Genomic DNA, 20,432 nt, shown 5'->3' on the forward strand with positions numbered 1-20,432 from the left:
TAAGTATTTTTAATGATCTGTGCACCTACTTAGTTTCTCAACATTAAGTACCATTCAATTTTTAAAAAACAATTGCAAACAGTTTTATATTTTAGTCATTATTTATATTTTATTTGTTTAGGTCAGGGAAGAAGCAAATATGCAGAGGGTTGACTTTTAAAAAAATTATTATTAAAAATAATTACGTTACTTGATATACAGATTAGATGTTTCTTATTTTTTTAGAAGTCACCAGTTTAAAAAAATCTACCTGTTAAAAATAATGTAGATAAAGGCAATAAAACTGTCAACTGCAGAAGAAACCACTGTGTCATTTCAGACTGTGCACTTTTGGGAACAGGTTCATGTTTCAACTGCTTAAAACCATCACCTCCTGTTTTAATGAGTGTCATGCTTGTTGGAAATAAACTGAACCTCCAGGGGGGAACCCAAATGAATAATGTCCCACTTTTCATTAGAATCTCATTAGTTTTGCAGTTATGAGGTATAAATAATAAAAAAAACCATAAGTGAAACCAGCAGTCCCCAAAACACAGGGCTGTTCAGATTGCTGCTAATGGATGTCAGGCTCCTTTACTTTATGTCAGCCTGTGACTGGAATTCAGCAGGGTACTGTGGGGTTCTTAGGCTCAGGCTAGTTAGTATAGGTAATTCCTACTGACACGGCTGTGAAGAGGTGGGAATTCTGCTGCCAGTGCATTCCTGGGGGTTTGCATCTGCAGCCTCTTTGGGCACGTTTGACTTGGCCCGAGGAAGATGCAGTTTTAAAGAGTTTCTGCTACGATTGTGAAAAACATCTTTAAAAGGCTTAATTGAAACTTTTGTCTTGAAAGTGTTTTGCAACATAGTGATTTGAATTTTAGTGAAATATGGACGTTATGAAATAACAGAGATCTGAAAATGGGCATGAAAATAAAGGAAACTTTCAATGTGTTTCCACCACACATTTGCAAGCTTATATTAAACTAGATCATTGCAGATGCTGAGCTTGGGGGTTCATGTAACTGGTTAAGATGTCCATTCGTTTCCATTCCATGGGGTACTGTCTTCCCTGGATATTTGGAAAATCTGGATTACTAGGCCTTCTTTTCCTGCTGTGTTTTTTAAGCCAGCTGGAAGAGGAAGAACTCCCCATCTTCATTTCAGACCCTGATTTTTGGGACAGGTCATGAGTCTATTGTGGCAAAGGTGCATCTGTACAATAAGGGCCTGGCAATAATACCAAACATGAAGTAGATCAGTAGCAGCCTCATTTCCCAGCTCTCTGCAATAGCTTCAGTGGTCTAGAGTGGAAAAAAATTCCCATGGTGTAAGAGAAAGATTTGGTTTATTTCAAAGACTGAGTGTGGTGCTGTGTTAGCTTCTCATTTCTGCAGCCTTTGCCATTGCCTGGCACGGGCCAGACCCCTTCTGAAACGACAGAGGCAGGACAGGCTGCGGTCTGAGGCAGGTAAAGCACAGCCCCGCTCAGAGAACAACAGTCCAAGGGACTGCCTGTGCTGGGTGCAGGGGAGAGCCTGTCCTCGGGCTGCTCTGTCCCCGTGCCTGTCTGTCCTGGCTGTGGGTCCTGTCTCTCCCTCCTCAGCCCCCAGTTGTTTGCTGGGTGCTGTTACCAGCCCCAGTCCATGCAGGCAGCTCGGGACAGAGCTCCACGCTGGCTTTTTGTGGTTCTGTCTGCTTAACCACATGGCTGTTATGGTAAATGTAGGAGAGAATGTATAGAGCAGTTCAAGGAAAACAAAATGTCTCTAGCTGAACCAACTCCTATGGAGAATCCATTCCCATTTTTAGTGTTGCAACCAAAAGACAACCTGCCTGCATTCACATAATACCCAGCATATGTCACTGTAGAAAGTGGCACCTTTCATACCAAACATTCACTCCCTGGGCCCAAACAGATTTAATAGCTGAGATTGGAGGGCACATGCAAGTCTGTTCAAAGTCTGCTGTAATTTGACACAAACATTGATTTCCTGCCAGCCTGCAAATGTAGGTCAGGAAAAACAGGTACTTGTTTCTACAACTCTCTGATGGCTGTGCTAGAACTCGCGGGAGTGTTCTGCTGGCTTTTCTTTTGTTCTTCTTTTAAAAAGATTTGCATTGATGTATAAATCTTTAAATTTAGAAAGGCAAGCGGATCTTTCATTTTTTCCAAAAGTGCTTCATTCTTTCCACAATATGTGTTTGGAAGTCTGAACCTCTCTTACTTGGAGACTGGGGGAGAAGGAGAGGGAAGCTCTTGCCAGTTTGAAATGTTTTACATTTTTGAGAGCAGCACAGGCTCCAGTAACAAGCAGTGTAAGCCCTTCCCTCTGGTGTGCCCTGGGATGCCGCATGGCCTCATTAATTTGGCTGCTCCAGGAACAGATTGAAAGCTGCTATTTTCATGGATATTGTTTAAAACTTGGCTGCAGTGATAAAGTGGGGAGGGAGAAAACAAACAAGGAAGAGAGCAAGAAAAAGAGCCTTAAGGCTGATATTACTCTTTTTCTGGTTACAGATATGGAAAATGTTGCAATTTTGCTAGGATAACATCATTTTGGCTTTGATATATTCCATTTGGGATGTTTGCTTTACGCTTGCTGAGTTTAACTTGAATTGAGATGAGGAACTTGTTCAGATTTGAACATAGTTCTGTGAAGTCTCTTGGTGGTAGGTTAAAAATAGAGCAGTTTTGCATTATTTTTTTTCCCCTGCTGTGGCCTAGATGAGGTGTAAAAAGAAAGACTTTGCATTTGTACGTGCTGTCTCCTGGGTTTCATTCCCTCCTGAACACAGGGCACACCACTGTTACGTCTCCTCTGGAGGAGCTTTAAGCCAAGTGGCAGCTTATCCAAGGTACAGCTGAGGGAAGATGGGATACCTGGACACGTCCCTGAGTTCCTCAGAAGGATGTGCACACAAATGAAGTTTGTCACTCTATTCTGTCCCTGTGGATCTGTGATGGGGTGGGGAGTATTTCACTCTGCCTTTAGCCAGGAGTGGGGCTCTAGGTCACTGCTGAGCCCTGTCTGAAGTGTTCTGTGGAGAAGCAGGGGAGAGGATTCTCCCCCAAATCTGGGCAGTGGGGGGGGATGCTGCTGAGGAGAAGATTAGAGTTGTCCTTGTGCTAAACCCTTTGTCCTCCCCATTCTCTGCTAAAATTGCGCTCTCAGGCACTCCCTCCCTTAGTGCAGGCTTGGGGAATTTGGAAATTTGGACAATACAGTTGAGGATGGGTTTGACTGTGGAGGACCTCAAGCTTTCTGTTAGAATCAACAAAAGCCCTGAGTGGGAAGGGACCCCACTGGGATCATCAAGTCCAACTGCTGGCTATGCACAGACACCCCAACAATCCCACCCTGTGCATATCTGAGAGTCTTGTCCAAACAGTTTCTCTGGCAGCCTCAGGGCCTCTTTACACGTTTGATGGACACTGAAGGGTTTTCACATTTGGATATTGTTCAGTCTTCCCTTCCCACTGCCCTTCCTCCTCCTCTCCACTCCTCACAGAAGCACCGTGTTCCCTCCTTAGTCAGACCAGCACAGAGGAGTGAATGGTCTGAGGTCAAAGACACGGTGGTCACGAGTTCTGGTCAGTGGAGCCTTGTGTGGCACCTGTCTCCAGAGCACACTGGAAGGGAGTGACAGACTGTCCCAGCTTGTGTCCCTAGAGCTTGGGGAGCCTCACCTGGGAGGGAAGGGCTGCCTACCTACCTGCTTTCTGCTTCACTCCTGGGAATGACAGCCCTATGAAATCTGCACCTTACAATGGTGATTAATTTCAGTTTCAGGTACTGCATTTTAATTGAAAAATTCATGTGCTGGGTAGTTTGAATTCCTTACAGTAAATCAGGAGAAACTGCTGCTGTGGTGTAAGTAAGAAGACACTTTGATGAAGGAGGGCTCAGACAGGTAATGGTTTTTGTCCTGGTTATTCCTGGGGTGACACACCTGTGCAGCTCTGCTGACAGGGACGAGTGGAGTGCGCTTTGGGGAAGACATCCCCCACATCAGGAATACAGAGAGAGGCAAACCTTTGGATTTTGCAACCTACTGAAACACCGTCCTCGTTTCACATGAGAAAATATCTGCCCTCTGTAAGTGCTGTTGGTCATGACCTATCCACAGATGGGGTTACTGTGAGCTGAGCTGTTCCCCTGGGTACCCGGGGCTGGAGCTGTCTCTGAACGTGGGACTTGCTGAGCTTCCAGCAGCTGAAGAACAGCTTTTGCTGCTGTATTGTGCAGATGTGAGGGCAAGCCTAGAGCCATCTGACCAAAGCTTTAGTGTTTGCAGATTGTTTCTTCCCCGGGACCAAGTCAAAGGAGGGTGCTGGAAATGCTTTTGCGGGAGCATCGTTAGCCGTTGTAGGTCGATACAGTTTTAGCTGTCCGCTCTATCCAGCGATCCTTCTTTCCCCCGATTGTTTGCCCAACCCTGCCACGGCTGGGGACTCTCTGGTGGCCCAGGCTCAGCTGGGTTGTTGGAGTCTGAGGCGTCATTGTCCCCGGCTTGGCTTCTGATGCAGCGTGCGGCCGCGCGGGGAGCGACAGATGAGCCCAGGCCTCCCGGCGAGCAGGCAGCGCATCCCCCAGCTGCTTGGGAGAACTGAGGGACAGAAAGGGAGAAAGGCAGATTATCCCATTATGTTTACAGGGCATCGGTCACACAAACAATGACTATCCTCTTTGACAAGAGGATTGTTTAATTAGTTAAGGGTTTGATAAAGAGATGACTGAACATGCAGTGCTCTGAAGGCATCTGCCTTTTAGTACGGCAGGCACGTCCTCCCTGCCAGCCCTGGGCTTTTCCTTTCTCTCCAGGAGCACCGGAGGTCTCCAGAGCTCTGTTCCAAGTCTCAGAGCTGCTTAATTTGAGCATATTAAATTGAGTTTCTGTTATCTGAGAAGCAGAATTATAATTTAGCTGCCTGTGAACTAGTTCTGAGCATTCAAAAAGAGGGAGGCAATGTGAGTTATGCTTGGAAGCGCGTGTTTTTTCATGTGTGCATTCTGGTATTACTAGTCCTCTTATCTGTTATAGCTTTTCCCTTGCTCCTTTCTTCTTAATTTTTAATCTGTGACAAGCGTTGCCAGTTAAATTTCACAGACTTTGAACTGAACCAGAATGACAATCTGTTTAAAGAGGTAATTAATTAAGCATAGGCAGGTGGGTGTGAAGAGTGGAATTCCAAGTGTGTGCAGTGGCTGTGGGTGCAGTGTTACACTGGCTTCACCTTGCTTCTGAATTTGACCATAAAATCCAATTTGAAATACAGAAGTAATGAGTAGAGAGTGGATTTAACTAGTTCATTGTAATGTTGATGTTAGCATTGATTCTCATCTGTGTAACTCCTCAAAAGCAAGGAGTATGCAGAATTTAAATCAATATTCAGTACTTCAGAAAATATTCCAACTCAGGCATTAAATATTTATGCTTAACATCCTGCTGAACTTGGAATGGTTTGCTTGGATTTAAATTGGCATCTGCCTTTGTACCCTAATATTCACAAATAATTAAACACAACACATTCTGGGTAATAAGAAATAATGTAGAAATGCAATTCTTTAAATTAAATCTACAATGTAAAAATGTTCTGTTGCTGTATCTTACTTTCAAGTCAACATTACAAGCCACTTCGTATCTGTATTATTTTTTAAGGTTTAAGCCTCCTGCTGTTTTTTTTTTCCTTGGAGAGACTCTTCACACTTTGTAGTGTTCTGTGGCCCCAGCAGAAACCCTGCTGCTCTGTCAGAACATGTGTCATCAGCTGTTTGACCACAGCCACAGAGGGGCTGGAGGAAGTGTTTTAAATTCCCAGGGGGTTGTGCATCAAGGTGCACTGTCCAGCACTGGGGACAGACTGTCCTTGTGGCTCCCAGTTCCTGCCCTGGCCGCTGCCAGCTCCCTCTGTGTGTGCCAAGTGGGGCAGAGTGGGGAGGTGTGCTGTGTGTCCTGCCTGCTCCAGGAGGGAACAGCAATGCCAGTGATGGAGCTGAGGGAAGCTGAGGGCTGAATTCCTCCCTCTCAGACACCAGGATTTGTTGTCTTAGTATTCCTAGTGCTTAGTACTTAGTCTTAGAGGGCTGTAGGTGTGTCCCAACTCTCAATAATAAAATAATCTGTATAAAATAAACCTTTCTCCAGGTTAATTAAAATGTACAAACATAGCTGCAGCCTGGAACTGTGAAGATGTTATTAGGGCACAGACACTGCTTTTGGGGCTCCTTTCTGCTCGTTCTTTACCCCTCAGTGTGGGGCTTGGAGTGCCCCAGGGGAGCTGAGCAGGGACTTTACAGCTGACTCCTGCTGCTTGCAAACCTCATGGAAGTTTCTGGAGTCCCAGGTTGGTGCCTCACTTTTTGCCCAGAGAGGTTGTGGGCTCCCTATCTCTGGAAGTGTCCAAGGCCAGGCTGGACAGGGATAGAGGAAAGCATCCTTGCCCATGGCAGGGTTGGAGCGAGATGAGCTTTAGTGTCTCTTCGAACCCAAGCCATTCCATGATTCTGAATTCCTATTACAGCTTCCTAGGGTGATGCACAGCATTCTATAAGATGTTCTTCCTCCCACTAAATACAAATAGCCTTCAATTTCAGGCAGTGAGCAGCTTTCCTCTTGCTGTACCCCTGTGGTGTCTCTGGTTCAGGTGACTGCTGCCACAGGCTGCTTCTCTCTTCCTGTTTTCCCCAGACTTAAGCTAAAAGAGGTGGCAAAAAGACCTTGAAAGAAATTCAGGTCAAGTATCTCATCAGCACAGGATGCTGCTTCATGCTGTTGTACCAGTGAAGATGGAGTTCCTCTGTGGTAGGAGCTGTGCCAGCTTCACCACCCACACTTTGACAAAGGGTATTGTTTTATCATTTCAGGTGATTAATAATTTTTAGGAGGTTGCAGTTTTCCGTTTGCAGCATGTCACCTCTGATTTCCTCTTTGTATCCCAGAGGCTTTGGAGAAGCTGAGGGGCACAGTGAGGAATGTGCTTGTGCAACCAGGATTACCTTCACAGAGTGGGGGATGTTGCAGTTTTTCCTAATGCAGCCCTATTTGAGAACCAAGTCAGTGGCTTCCTCAGCCACCAAATAATGTTTTCCTTAATTGTCATTAGGCTGTGAGAAATTTCCTCTCTGAAACTGAGTTTAAATAACAATTTTCCTGCACTTTATTTCCATTGTTAGCCTGTGGGAAGTCTCTGAAGAGGGATGGCAGCAGCCCAGGGTTGTGCAGAGCTTGGAGAAAGGATCCCCTGCGGAGGTACAGTCAGGTCATCACTGAATCCAAAGTGACCTCAAACAAGATGAGGAAACACACAGGACAGCGACAAGCAACAGTGCTGGATCTTTGCAGCTTGTGCCTTTCCTGTTGCTTGCCCTTTTTCTGGGATCTCTCTTCATCATGCAGGGAGAGCTGTGCTGGGGCTTCCTACCCCACTCTGTGCAGCATCTCTGGCATGGAGACATTGTTCTGCTGCCCACCTTCATACTGGTGTCAAAGCTTCCATGCCAGCGTGTGGCCATGAAAGAGATGCGGTGTGAGCAGTGAGGAGCCAAGGAGAGCACCCAGCTCTGCTGCCATCCCACCCTTTGGTGGCCCTGTGCACCATGCAGCCTGCCGGGGGCTTCGAGAGGAAGCTGAGGAGCTGATCTCTTGTACAGCTGAGATGTGCTGCTAACAGCACGTGCTGTCCTGGTCCTTCAGAGCCCACCATGAGCAGGTGTCACCCACCATCACCCCAGCAGTGGGGCTGGCTGGGCTGGCGATACCACAGGGGACACCAGGGCTCCCTTTGGTTTGCTTTTCAGCCCCTGCAGTTTCTGGTAGGCATCTGCAGGCTCCAGTGGGGAGTGAGGCAGGAGAGAACCACAGTGGTTCCTTTGATCAAGTGAGGACTTGTGTGTTCGTCATGCTTCACAGCAGAGGTGCTCTTGGCTTTGTGGCAGAGCAGTGCAGACACAAACTATCTTGATGGAGCTGACTTGCTGTGCTGTGAACAAGTGAATCAGATCAGAGCATCCCCAAACAGACATGGCATTTCAAGTCCAAAAGCAAAGGGGAGGAATCTCAATCTTGCCAGCAGTTGCCCACAGTTTTTCTGTTTGAATTTGTTGCCAGTTGTTCAGATGCCAAATCATTTGGCAGCCAAAAATCAGATATCCCTGCCCATGCCTAAAGGAGAATATGTTGTTTCTGACATTTGTATTATTTTATTGGTCGATTCATCACTACTTAAAGGTTTTTCAAAAGATGGTTAAAACTATGCATAAAATGTAGTACTTTCTGAAAAATTAGAGCATGATCATTGCAACTCTTAACTACAGCTAGTAAGAAATCGTACTGAGAAAACACGTGCCTTTCAGGTAAATAATGTTTGTGGATGTGGAACAGTCCAAAAGCTGGGAAGGCTGCATTTTTGTCAACTTCTGAAGACAGTGGTGGAGACATCTGTAGCTACTGAAATCTTGTGATCTGAGCAGATGTTTCACAGTGACTGTGCATGTCACTGCTCAAAACACTTGTGAAAATTAACCTGAGCCTTTGAACTGAAGACTCTGTTCCCCAGTGTGACCCAAGTATTGGGGGGGAGGCAGGGGGAGGCTGCAGGGTAAAGCCTTTTCTTGTGCACTATAAGGAGAACCAAAGGGTGAGGAGGAGGCTGCTGGAGACCCATCTTCCAGACATGTGGAAAAACCTGGCTCCCTGCCCAGGAGCTTCAGGAGTGGTTTCTCTGTGCTGGCCTTCCAGGAGTGCTGCCAGGAGAACAAAACTGCAACTTCAAGACTCTCCTTATTTCCTCCTTTAGTATCATCTTCTACAAACTTGATTACAAACCAACATCCCTTGTAAAAGCCATTTATGCCACCAGAGGTGGTCTTCTTAATCCCACTGGTGGCTTAATCAATCACTGCACTCAGAACCTGCTTCCCTAGCCCTTTACCTCCTGAATAAGCTTAGAGAAGGTCTCTAGATCTGAGCTTAGAAGGTATCTAAGCTTGTTCAGGACATAAAGCATGAGGAACAACTACCCATGAAGGAGTTTTGAAAGGAATTTATCATCAGGCATGGTGGAGATAACACTGACACGGCTTGGGAAGAGATAAAAAGTCAGTGTACAGTGTGGGGAATAATGTGACTTGGCTTTGGCCTGCCCGTGTGGGATTGGACACTATTCCTGCTCTCCAGCAGAATGTTGTTTCTCTCGCTGTGGGTGTGAGTGTCAGGAAGTGTACAAGTAGAGTATGGTGCAGGTACTGGCTTCGTGCTTGACAGTGACTTAATTGAATTTGATAAGCAGCCTTAATTGACCTTGAGGTCATCTGGTGACGACAGTGAAGAAGAACAAGAGGAAACAGAGGCACTGCATGGGTGTCAGTCCCCCAGGTGCCAGCGGGTGGGATTGCTCAGGACAGAGCTCTTCCCAGAGGGTGGGGAAAACAAAGCCACCAGTGCATTGTAAGGCATGATCTTGTAAAAAGAGCTACTGGTCAAGGTCTCAGACCAGCAATCAGTCATCCTTTAATTTATATTCCAAGTAGCAGTCAGGATCTTCAGCCACAACAAAGCCACTGTGTCCTGCAGCTGTTCAGCCATCACCAGATGTTGCAGCTGATGGTGCTGCAGCTCCTGCTTCTCCACCCTCCCTGTCCTCCAGCATTCCTCTCCTTGCTGCCATCAATAATGTGGATACTCCCTGCAGGCCAGGGGAGGATTCACGGGCAATGATGTGGACAAAAGGCAAACAGAAATGAAATAACAGGCAAAACTTACTAAAACAAGCTTGTTGTTGACCCGGGGAGAAAAAACTCAGAAGATCTGAGTTAAACATGACAAGAACCTGGAAATTAAAATGCCAGTAGCAGGTGGAATTTCTGAATTGTGGCCCGGGGGAGTAGCAGTGCCTGGGAGAAGCAAAGGAGCTGCCTGTGCCCCTGAGGGAATGGGAGCTGGGCGGGCTCAGGGCTCCGCTCTGCTGCTGACAGCTCCTGGCCAGGCGGACCATGAGGAGCTGCAGACAGTTGGGATCTGAGGGATTTGCTAGTAACAGGGAAAACAGAGGAAATGGTGATTTGAGAGGAAATCCTTGGATTATTGTGCTTTGATTCATGGTTAGACATGGTCTGGAGTGAAAGTGATCAAGGAGGAATACACGCAGTGGAGCTACAGCTTCTGTGAGTGAATGGAAAGGCAGATGGGGAGAGAAACAGATCAGGGTGGAGAAAGTTTAGCAGATTTCTAAAATTATTATCCATACTATAAAAGCTTTTTGTTTAGTGTTGCATCTGCATCTGGAGGTATTCAAGCAAAACCCTGGGGAGAAGGAAAGCTCCCTTCTTCTGTAAATGCCATGATTCATGAAATTCTCTCTGTTTCACGTGGGAATTTCCTGTAGCATGTGTCAGCAGAAGGTGATTGCACTTACTTCACTTCTGCCAACACAGCTGTACTCCCAAACCTGTGCGGTGGGGATGTGACTGCGGAGTGTCTGTGGGTGATCCCTGGGGACGTCCCCCAGGGTGTGGGATTCACCCAGAGCTGAGCTCAGCCCGTGTCCCCGTGTCACTGTCTGACCCTGCCCAGCAGCTGCACTCGGACATTTGTACCTTGCTGTGTGTCAGCCCAGAGCTCAGTGGTTTGGTACAAATCCTTTCACCCACTGTTCTCATTGATGTGCCAGAACTGCAGGCTGAGCCCTCAGGCGGGCAGGCGCCCAGCCAGCTGTGCTGTCCTGGCAGGGCAAGGTGGGACAAACATCTGGCAACGCGAGGGCTGCAGCTGCCATGGCCACTGCTGCCAGACCCTGTCCAGCCAAGCCTTTTAGAAGTGTCAGACTCTGGAGGATTCTTCATGCTTAAAAAAGAAAGTGAACACGCTTATGAGAGATAATAAAGCTTCCTCAGCAATCCAGGAGGGAACATTCAAATGCTCCATGAGAGAGCTCTGCAGAGATATTGGTAATAGTGGCTTAACACTGCTGCCTAAACTTGAAATCCAAGTCCTAGAAGTAGTCGAAGTGTCTGAAGAACTCTCACTGATGCAATCCTGGCTCTGTTTGGAAAGTGCTAAAGTCCTGCATTGAGTCCTCAGAGGAGTTGTGCTCACAGTGTTAACAAAGCTGTTCTGGGATGGGAAAAAAGCAAGCCAAGTAAGCTCTTCTAATGTGAGAGAGCTCCAGATCCTGAGACTGAGTTGTCAGCATTTAAAGTAACTCTCCTGGATCTCCTTATAAGAAGGTTTTACATGTTACTATTACAATCACTCTGATTATTTAATCCCCTGACATTTTAAAGTTTTCCAGTTTTTTCTATATTATAGTGGTTTTCAGTGGTAGCCAAAAATTAGAATGAAACTCATGAAGTGTCTTCAACTGAGCTATTTTTCTATTTGCTGAGAATTTTTGTTTACACTTTGATTTTGGCAGAAATCCTGCATTGCCTATTTCCAAAGTAGCTCCTTAGTTTTCTGGGTTGTTTTTTTTTTCGTTTAAGGTCTTGGTTTGAAGGTGAAATGATCCATTGAGATTCTTTCTTCTGAAATGCAGACCCTTTGATAGGCTAAGTATGGCCTGCATGGGTTTGAAATAGCTCTAGAAAGTGCCAGTCTGTTCAGCAGCTGAGCTCTTGGTGCTCTCAGGTGTGCTGTTACCTCCTCACAGCCTTCCCTACAGAAGAAGCAAGACTCAGAAAAATGCAGACAATAACAAGACTGAAAATCAGCCTCCGAAGTTACCACATCCCAAACAATCAGGTTTCTGTCTCACTGTTGCCTGTACACAGAAATTTCTGTTCTTGGTGTTGATTATTCCCTGGGAAGCCTCCCATGCAGCACGGCAGGGTCAGGACGCTGTGCCTCCGTTCAGCAGGGTGGGTGTCACTGGTCACAGTCAGCACCTTGGGGTGTCTCTGTGTGACACGCTGCGGGTTGGACACGTCAGACACATGACCCAGGTGTGTGTGGTCACCTCCCTCGGTGCCAGGCTGCCCTGGTGGAGAGGGTGGCACGGAGCCCCCGTGCCAGGCACAGCTGCTGTGCTCTGCTCAGGGACAGGGAGGAGCCACAGCTGCTGTGTGACACGGGTGGCGGGGAGACTGCTGAGGGAATCTTGCATCAGGAGGGTGGGACTGGAAGGGTTCAGACAGTTCCCTTCCAGAGATGATTCCCTCAGGTGCAGGAGGGATCCCCTCCCCGGGACAAACCTTTCAGAAATAAGGGAGAGGATCGATGCTGCCTGCAGAGAACTGGGTAGTGCTGGGAGATGGAAAGGACGATAAATCCCAGGGGTTTTGGGTAACGTGGGGGTTTAGGTGACCCCACAGACAGGAGAGCAGGGCGTGTCGCTGTGCAGAGTGTGCGCGGGTCGCAGAGCAGGCCCGGGGCAGAGGGGCCTGCTGGCATCGGTGTCCTTTCACAGAAATACCTGAGCAGCCGGGTAAAGCACGCTGAGCTCCGAGCGTCACTGCCGCAAAGGGAGCCCGGCCCCGCGCCGCTTTGGCAGCAGAGGGTGCCCGAGCCCCGCGGCTGCTGCGCGCTCCGCGGAGCGCACGGGAGCGCACCGGGGAGAGCACCGGGGAGAGCACCGGGGAGAGCACCGGGGAATGCACCGGGGAGAGCACCGGGGAGAGCACCGGGGAGAGCACCGGGACATGCACCGGGGCATGCACCGGGGAAAGCACCGGGGAGAGCACCAGGGAGAGCACCGGGGAGAGCACCGGGGAGAGCACCGGGGAATGCACCGGGGCATGCCCCGGGGAGAGCACGGGAGCGCACCGGGGAATGCACCAGGGAATGCACCGAGGAATGCACCGGGGAATGCACTGCAGAGCACATGGGAGCACACCGGGGAATGCACCGGGGAATGCACTGGGGCATGCACAGGGGAGAGCACGGGAGCGCACCGGGGAATGCACCGGTGAACACACTGGGGGATGCACCCGGGAGCGCACCGCGGAATGCACCAGGGAGCACACTGGGGAATGCACCAGGGAATGCACTGGGGAATGCACTGCAGAGCACATGGGAGCACACCGGGGAATGCAGCAGGGAGCGCACAGGAGCGCACCGGGGAATGCACCAGGGAATGCACCGGGGAGCACACTGGGGAATGCATCAGGGAATGCACCGGGGAGCACACTGGGGAATGCACTGGGGAATGCACCGGGGAGCACACTGGGGAATGCACCGGGGAATGCACCGGGGAGCACACTGGGGAATGCACCGGGGAATGCACCGGGGAGCACACTGGGGAATGCACCGGGGAATGCACCGGGGAGCACACTGGGGAATGCACCGGGGAATGCACCGGGGAGCACACTGGGGAATGCACCGGGGAATGCACCGGGGAGCACACTGGGGAATGTACCAGGGAATGCACCGGGGAGCACACTGGGGAATGCCCAGAGCCGCTCCGGGTGCGCTGGCTGTGCCCAGGGTTCGCTTCCCAAGGGGCTGGAGGTGATTGATGGGTAAGGAGAGTGACATGAGCAGGGAGAGCTGGGCCGTGGAACTCTGCAGGCATGCAGGGAGATGCATTCTTTGGTATCCAGGGGTTCAAGTTGTACTTACACCTTGGGGTCACAACAATTTGCTTATTGATGTTAGGAACTTGGACAGGAATTCCATGAAAAATACATTCCTGTCAAGCTGGCGGGTTTCACCGTGCTGAGGGGACGGCCTTGAAAATCCAACAAACTTTGACAGACATCTGCTGATGTTTTGTCAGCTGCTTTCCAGTTTTAATGTCCAAGCTAATGAGGCAGAGGGTGTTCTCTGGAGCAGCGTGGCTCTGCTGGCTTCTGCCATGAGTGTTCTGCTTTGAACCTTCAGCGCTTCCAATGAATCTTATTATGGCACAAATGGTGGGAAATAATTAAATTACTCCCATAAATTATCAAAAGTCAATAATCATATATAAAAATTCCAATCAAGTGAAGTGATCTCCTTAGAATAAGCTCCAATCAAATGAATTGATACAGGAGGCAGGGTCGTGTCCTGGCCCCTTTGCTTCTGAGGATCCAGTGGTCCTGGTGGTGCTGAGCAGCCCTGTCCAGACAGGAGCTCGTGGAGCCCTGCTGGTTTCAGGGCCCTGGAGGGGAAGGAACATAGTCTGGGGATCTTCACACAGGCCTGGACTCATGGTAGGCACTGACTGAATGCTGCCTTGAATTTTCTTTTTTATTTTTAGCTTGTGTCAGTGGTTTTTTTCTATATCCTTATCATAGCAAAGTGAAGTTTCTATTTCTGAGTAGTTAAAGATTTACGTGATAATGGGATGTCTGTAAAATTAGGTGGAACTGCAATTTGCATTTCAACCTGAAATGCAGAGAGGCTGCAGCCTCTTCATCACTTCTGCCTACTTTGAAAGAACATATACTACAGACACAGCTTGTGAAAGGGCTCAGGAGGCAGGTCATTTGTGACACACTGCAGCCTGAGATGCCAAAATTTAAGCAAAGATTTTGAGTGGTGTAGCTTAGCTGGGACATTGTGAAGAATGAAGCTTTGTGAAGTTTGTGAAGAATGAGTGCTGGGTTTGTAGCTGATGGGAGCTAAATTGAAGCTAAACTGGGGTACAGAATCCACAGTGTGTAAAAGCCAGTGAAAAGGCACCCATGATCTTCAGAGGATGCTTTTGCAGGCACTGCTAGGACTACAGCTCCTCCACCCATCTCCTAACTCATGTTTTTTCTGGGGAGGGGTCCATGTCACTGGAAACTTCAGAGCAATGTGCAGCTCCTCCCTGGGGCAGCTCCAGCTCTGCTCTGGGACAGGGACAGGAGCCAGGGAGTGTCTGGAGCTGGGCCAGGGCAGCTCAGGCTGGAGAGCAGGAAAGGTTCTTCCCCAGAGGTGCTGGCACTGCCCAGGCTGCCCAGGGAATGGGCACGGCCCCGAGGCTGCCAGAGCTCCAGGAGCCTTTGGCCAGCGCTGCCAGGGATGCCCAGGGTGGGATTTTGGGGGGTCTGGGCAGGAACAGGAGCTGGGCTGGGTGATCCTGGTGGGTCCCTCCCAGCTCAGGATATTCTGTAATTCTGTGATACCTTTTTTTAAGCTGTGTGTGCCTGTATGTTCTGAAACACCAAGGCAAGAAAAGGAAAATCATAAAAATGTGACATAGGCTTCAAAATCCCCATATGATGACACCTACAAATAAATACTGTTTTGTACTGTTTGTTTTCTTGTTTCTAAATATTTAAGTTACTCTCACTTCACATTTTCAAATATTTTCCATACCCAGGCAGAATAGAAACCTCCTTTTTTGTTTTGGGGATATTTACTGAGGAGAGATAAATTTTTTTATATGGTCACTTCACTGTGTTTCTGAGTATTAAGGGAAGCACCTGCTCAGGCAGAGCTTGAGATACCAACCCAGAGCTGATCCCATGGAGAGTTAACAGACTGTCAGGAGGGAGACTTCCTGCTTTTCCTGCATGAGTCAGGAGCACCTTGTTCACTCCAGCCCAGCAATGGCTCTGCTTGAACTGAAGTCACTCAAAAGAAAACCAGTGGCCCCCCATTCCCTGTCTGGCAGGGCTGTGGCCTCAGCTGTTACTGAGGAAGCAGAACGGGAGCTCTGTTCACACTGCCCCCATCCACCTGGGGCTGCTTTGCCCCTGAGGCAGGTGTGAGCTGCAGGCAGGGCAGGTGTCAGATACTGTCCATCCACCCATCCACCCATCCACCCATCCATCCATCCATCCATCCATCCATCCATCCATCCATCCACCCATCCACCCATCCACCCATCATCCATCATCCATCCATCCATCCATCCATCCACCCATCCACCCATCCACCCATCATCCATCATCCATCCATTCATCCATCATCCATCCATCCATGTATCATCCATCCATCTATCATCCATCCATCTATCATCCATCCATCCATCCATCCCTCCATCCATCCATCCATCCATCCATCCATCCATCCATCCCTCCATCCATCCATCCATCCATCCATCCATCCATCCATCCATCCATCATCCATCCATCCATCCATCCATCCATCCACCCATCCACCCATCCACCCATCATCCATCATCCATCCATCCATCCATCCATCCATCCATCCATCCACCCATCCACCCATCCACCCATCATCCATCATCCATCCATTCATCCATCCATCCATCTATCATCCATCCATCCATCCATCCATCCATCCATCCATCCATCCATCATCCATCCATCCATCATCCATCCATCACCCATCCATCCATCCATCCATCCATCCATCCATCCATCCATCATCCATCATCCATCCATCCCTCCATCCATCCATCTATCATCCATCCATCCATCCATCCATCCATCCATCCATCCATCCATCATCCATCCATCCATCATCCATCCATCATCCATCCATCCATCCATCCATCCATCCATCCATCCTCCTGCCTCAGCACGGTCTTAGTCAGGCTGTGTGCACCCTTAGCTCTTCTGGCTGGAATACAAACCAAACCAGTCTTGCATGGCACCAGCCATGAGCTCGACATCACCATCAAGAGCTCAACAGTGACCACACCTGCTCTGCAGAAAAGTCAGCAGACCTTGGAGAAGCAGTCTGGCAGCTCTTTGCAGAAGCCTTTTCCTTTGGCTGCTCCATGCTGAGTTTCCACACAGGGAATTCTTTGAACCAAGCAGGAGACACTTGTGTCAGCAATTGCCTTCCTGTGGGCCATCACCCACCCACACCAGATCACAGCGTCCTGCAGGACTGAGCACGTGCAGTTACCTTCTCCCTCTGGACACACTTGATTTAAACCTAATGGAGAAAGCTACAAACTGGATTCTGACCCCAAAAATAGCAGGCAAGGAGTGAGAGAATAGCCTTTTGAATGGAGAACAATGGAATTACATTTCACATTAATTCCTGAATTACTCTCATATGATGTCAAAATTGAGGCTTGAGGAAATTTCAGATCATGTCAAGGTCAAAAGAAGCCTTGAGGACAAACTGTGGCTTTTTTACTGTTCAAAGGAATTGAAGTCCCTCAAGGTGTCTTCTGTTGAGAAACTTCTGCTGTAGTAGAAGCCGCATCCTGGGGCTTGTTAGAGCTGCTGTAGATCAGTATGTGACCCCAGGATGCTGCTGAGAGGGAGGCTTTGGTTCCCTAGCCCCCTGGAGTACTCAGGTCCTGCTGGAATTCCCATACAATGATATTTGAAGGGGATGTTCTGAGATCCAGTCCAAGCTCTGCCATCTGCCCAAGCCTGTGTTTGTTGGTTACTGTGGTGGGGTCCCGTGGGACACAACGTGGAAAGCCACTGCTTGTGAATGGGGAAATTCTTCCCCTTTGCCCAACTGCTGAGCAGAGCCAAATTCTTCAGAGTCCTGGACCATGAATCTACCATTTCAGTGGGTTTGTGTTTTTTGACAAATCATGGATGAATTACAGCCCTTTTTGTTTTCTAGGAGACCAATGGGATAAAGTGTGTTTAGGCTAAAACATATTTGTTCCATTTTTGGTATCTTCCCCTCATACATACCCTGTTTGTTTTTGTTTGGTTTTTTTTTTTGTTGTTGTTTTGGTTTTTTTTTTTTTTATTTTTGAGCTAAAGACCTTAAAGAAAGCAAGGGCCCTTTGCTTGCACAACATGTTGAGGTTAATTGTGTCTCTCTGCATCACACCCACAGCTGCTTGCACTTTGCAGATTTGCTTCCAAAGGTGACCCTCCCACTGCCTGCTGAGAATCCAAACCTTTTGAACGGCCCTGAGCGACATACACCTCATGTTAAACGTGGGGAAGAGACTTCCAGAGTCACAGATCATCTGTGGAGAGCAGGAGGCTGTTCCTGGGAGGCCATCTGGATGCACTGCTTGTTCTGTGTCATGTCCTGCTCCCTGGGGCTCGCTTCCACTGCTCCACAACATACCCAAGGTGCTGCTGTGCCTCCAGCCAGTACAGGACTTCAGTCACTTGTTGTTAGTGCCTTTCTGTTTGTGTTTTTCTAAGCATTTGTGTTCCACCAGCACACTCAGAGTGAGTGCTCTTGAGGGGGAATTTCCTTCCTGGTAAACAATCCTGCAGTGTGATTCAGCAGGAAGGATGTGGTGGTTAAGGCACTGAACTGGGATTTGGGAGACAGGAGTTCTGTTCCCAACTCTACCACAGTCAAGATGTCATGATGAGTGGAAGGGCAAGCAAAGAGGAGGAGCTGTGTAGCTGTGGCAAAACCACACTTTGACCTGGCCTGTTAGTCCAGATTGGGGTTAGGTAAATCTGGGGTTTGCACAGAATCATAGAATGTGCTGAGTTGGAAAGGACCTCAGGATCATCGAGTCCAACTCTTCACCCTGTGCACGAGTTTTGTTTGGCTACTCAAGTGAAGACATTAGGGACTCCTGTTTATGCTGTTCAAATCCGGAACTCAGTTTATTCCAGGAACCCAGCTGTGTTTTTAACTCCATGTTGTTTTACCTTTCATGGGCTCTCAGATGCCACTTTCCAGTGCTTCTTGTTTGACTCGATTCAGTTTCCCATTGCATTCTCTGATCTTCAGGCACATGTCCTGTGGCTCTTACACCAAGTTGTACATGCATGTAGGTTCTCCACTCTCCTGCTAAATTCAAGGACAACAGACCACACACAAGATACTCTCTTTCTCACACAGGGTGAAGCTCCTACAGTTTGACAGTAACTCTACATTTTCTTTCCAGAACCAAGAGCTTGGGCTGCATCTCTGAGTTTAGACCTCCAACCTCAGCATCCTGATTTGGTGCCACCTTTGGGAAGATGAATCAGGACAATTACTCAAGTGATCCACCCATGGGTGAGTTTTCATTCAGCATAATTTGCTTTCCATTTATTTTCTTACTGTTATTGGAGAAGAATGCTGAGTCACAAATAAAGCAAAACAAGTGAATCAATGCCAAATTGCATGCCATAAAGATTATTGGATTTTTGAGGTTTCCTGTCCACATCTGGATATCAACATTCTTAGAATTCTAGTCCACGTTGAAAATTTTTCTAGCAGTTTTTTTCTGGAAGTTCTCACCAGTTCAGAAGAATACAGGGGGTTTATTACTGTGTTAGACAACTCATTCTGCTATTTGCCTTAACTTAGTTTTTTTCATTAATTGCTTTGGTAATTGGTTACCCTTTGCAGTAAGGGAAGATGTGCACACACCATTGTCAGGTATGTCCCATCCAGTCCGAGTGTCAGGGTCCCTGCTGGAGAGATTGGATAGACAGGAATTTGTTACTTCTGGCTCAGACCTGCCATAAATTTGCTCTCTTCTCCCATGCCCAGCTTTGGCTGTGGGAGCTCACCGAGTGCTGCTGGCAGCTTGTGCTGGGAGAGGCGGATGCCAGGGGATGTGCCTGTGGCCTCCCAGGCTCTGCTCAGCCTGGGCTTTTTTGGAAGTGTCAAGGGGCATTCTTAGCTCTGACGTGAAGGCTATTTTTTGACAGGTCCCATTGTTCCCCACTCTTTGTTCATGGGTGAGGTCTTTTTGTGTGAGGGCTTTGTCAGAAATAGAGGCTGTTAGGAGAGTGTCTGCTCACAGGTTGGGGGAGTTTTCTTTTGTCGTTGAGTCCTGAGAATTTCTTCCTTGCTTTTACAGACTCACTTGGGCAAACCTGCCCAGACAAATGAGGGAATTTCTGGGATCTCCCCTTGCTGGGCCTGCAGGTCCTCAGAGTCACCCCCCGTGTGCCCTGCTCTGGCTGTTCCAGGCCACATGGCTGGGGCAGAGCAATTTGGGGTTCTGAACATCTGCCTACACTAAAGCCCTCACCACTGTCCATGGATTTGAATCTGGAGATCAAAAATGGAAAATTTTAGAAAAATTCCTGTTGTAGCATGAAATATCTATTCTCTAATACTCAGCATGTACTTTTATTACTGTGAACAGGTGATGATGACACATCAGGATGTCATGGAGATTCATGACTCATCCACAGAACCTAGAGGCGGATTTGGGGAAAAAGACATTCAAGTCTCCATAACACATCCTGGGTGCTCATGAGAAATGTCTGGCCAGAATATTCATAGATTGCTCATTGCAGCCTTATTTTTTGTAGGTGTAATAAATGCTGTGGTTTGAGTTTAGAGCCGCTCTCTAAAACAGGCACAGGAATGAATCCGTCCGGAGCGACTCCTTTTCAATGAATGACTTATGTACATTTTACACCTCCTGTTGAAGTGCTCAGTCCTGGTTGCTCTTGGAGTCAAGTCCTGGCTTAGACAGGTGTGATCACTGGTGATTTATATCCTGACTGAGGATAGGGATCTACCACTCTGGACCTCCATTTGTTCAGCTTCCAGCACCACCTATTGAGTTTTACATTGTTGGTTCATTTCATTCTCTGAGCTGCCACTGGAGCTATACTTAGAGAGGAAGGATATCATAATCTTGTGCAAGATTAAAATGCTGTTACTGTAATCCAGCTGGAAGGGGAGACCTTTTCTCAGGGTGAGAGACAGCCAAGGTTTTTCCCATTCTGTCCTCCCCTTAT

At 48.1% G+C, this 20,432-nt stretch overlaps 1 protein-coding gene across 4 annotated transcripts in view; it reads left to right on the top strand.

The window, feature by feature from the left end:
- EXD3 (exonuclease 3'-5' domain containing 3) overlaps positions 1–20,432 on the top strand; it is a 250,773-nt gene that overhangs the window by 37,745 nt on the left and 192,596 nt on the right. For all 4 annotated transcript variants that reach the window (XM_021533676.3, XM_077787868.1, XM_077787867.1 and 1 more), the window contains exon 2: positions 18,632–18,744. In XM_021533676.3, coding sequence (XP_021389351.1) covers positions 18,708–18,744 — 37 coding nt within the window. In that variant the 5' untranslated portion in view covers positions 18,632–18,707. The remainder of the gene's footprint in view (positions 1–18,631; positions 18,745–20,432) is intronic.

The sequence above is a fragment of the Lonchura striata genome, chromosome 22, assembly GCF_046129695.1.
Source record: "Lonchura striata isolate bLonStr1 chromosome 22, bLonStr1.mat, whole genome shotgun sequence".
Taxonomy (NCBI): domain Eukaryota; kingdom Metazoa; phylum Chordata; class Aves; order Passeriformes; family Estrildidae; genus Lonchura; species Lonchura striata.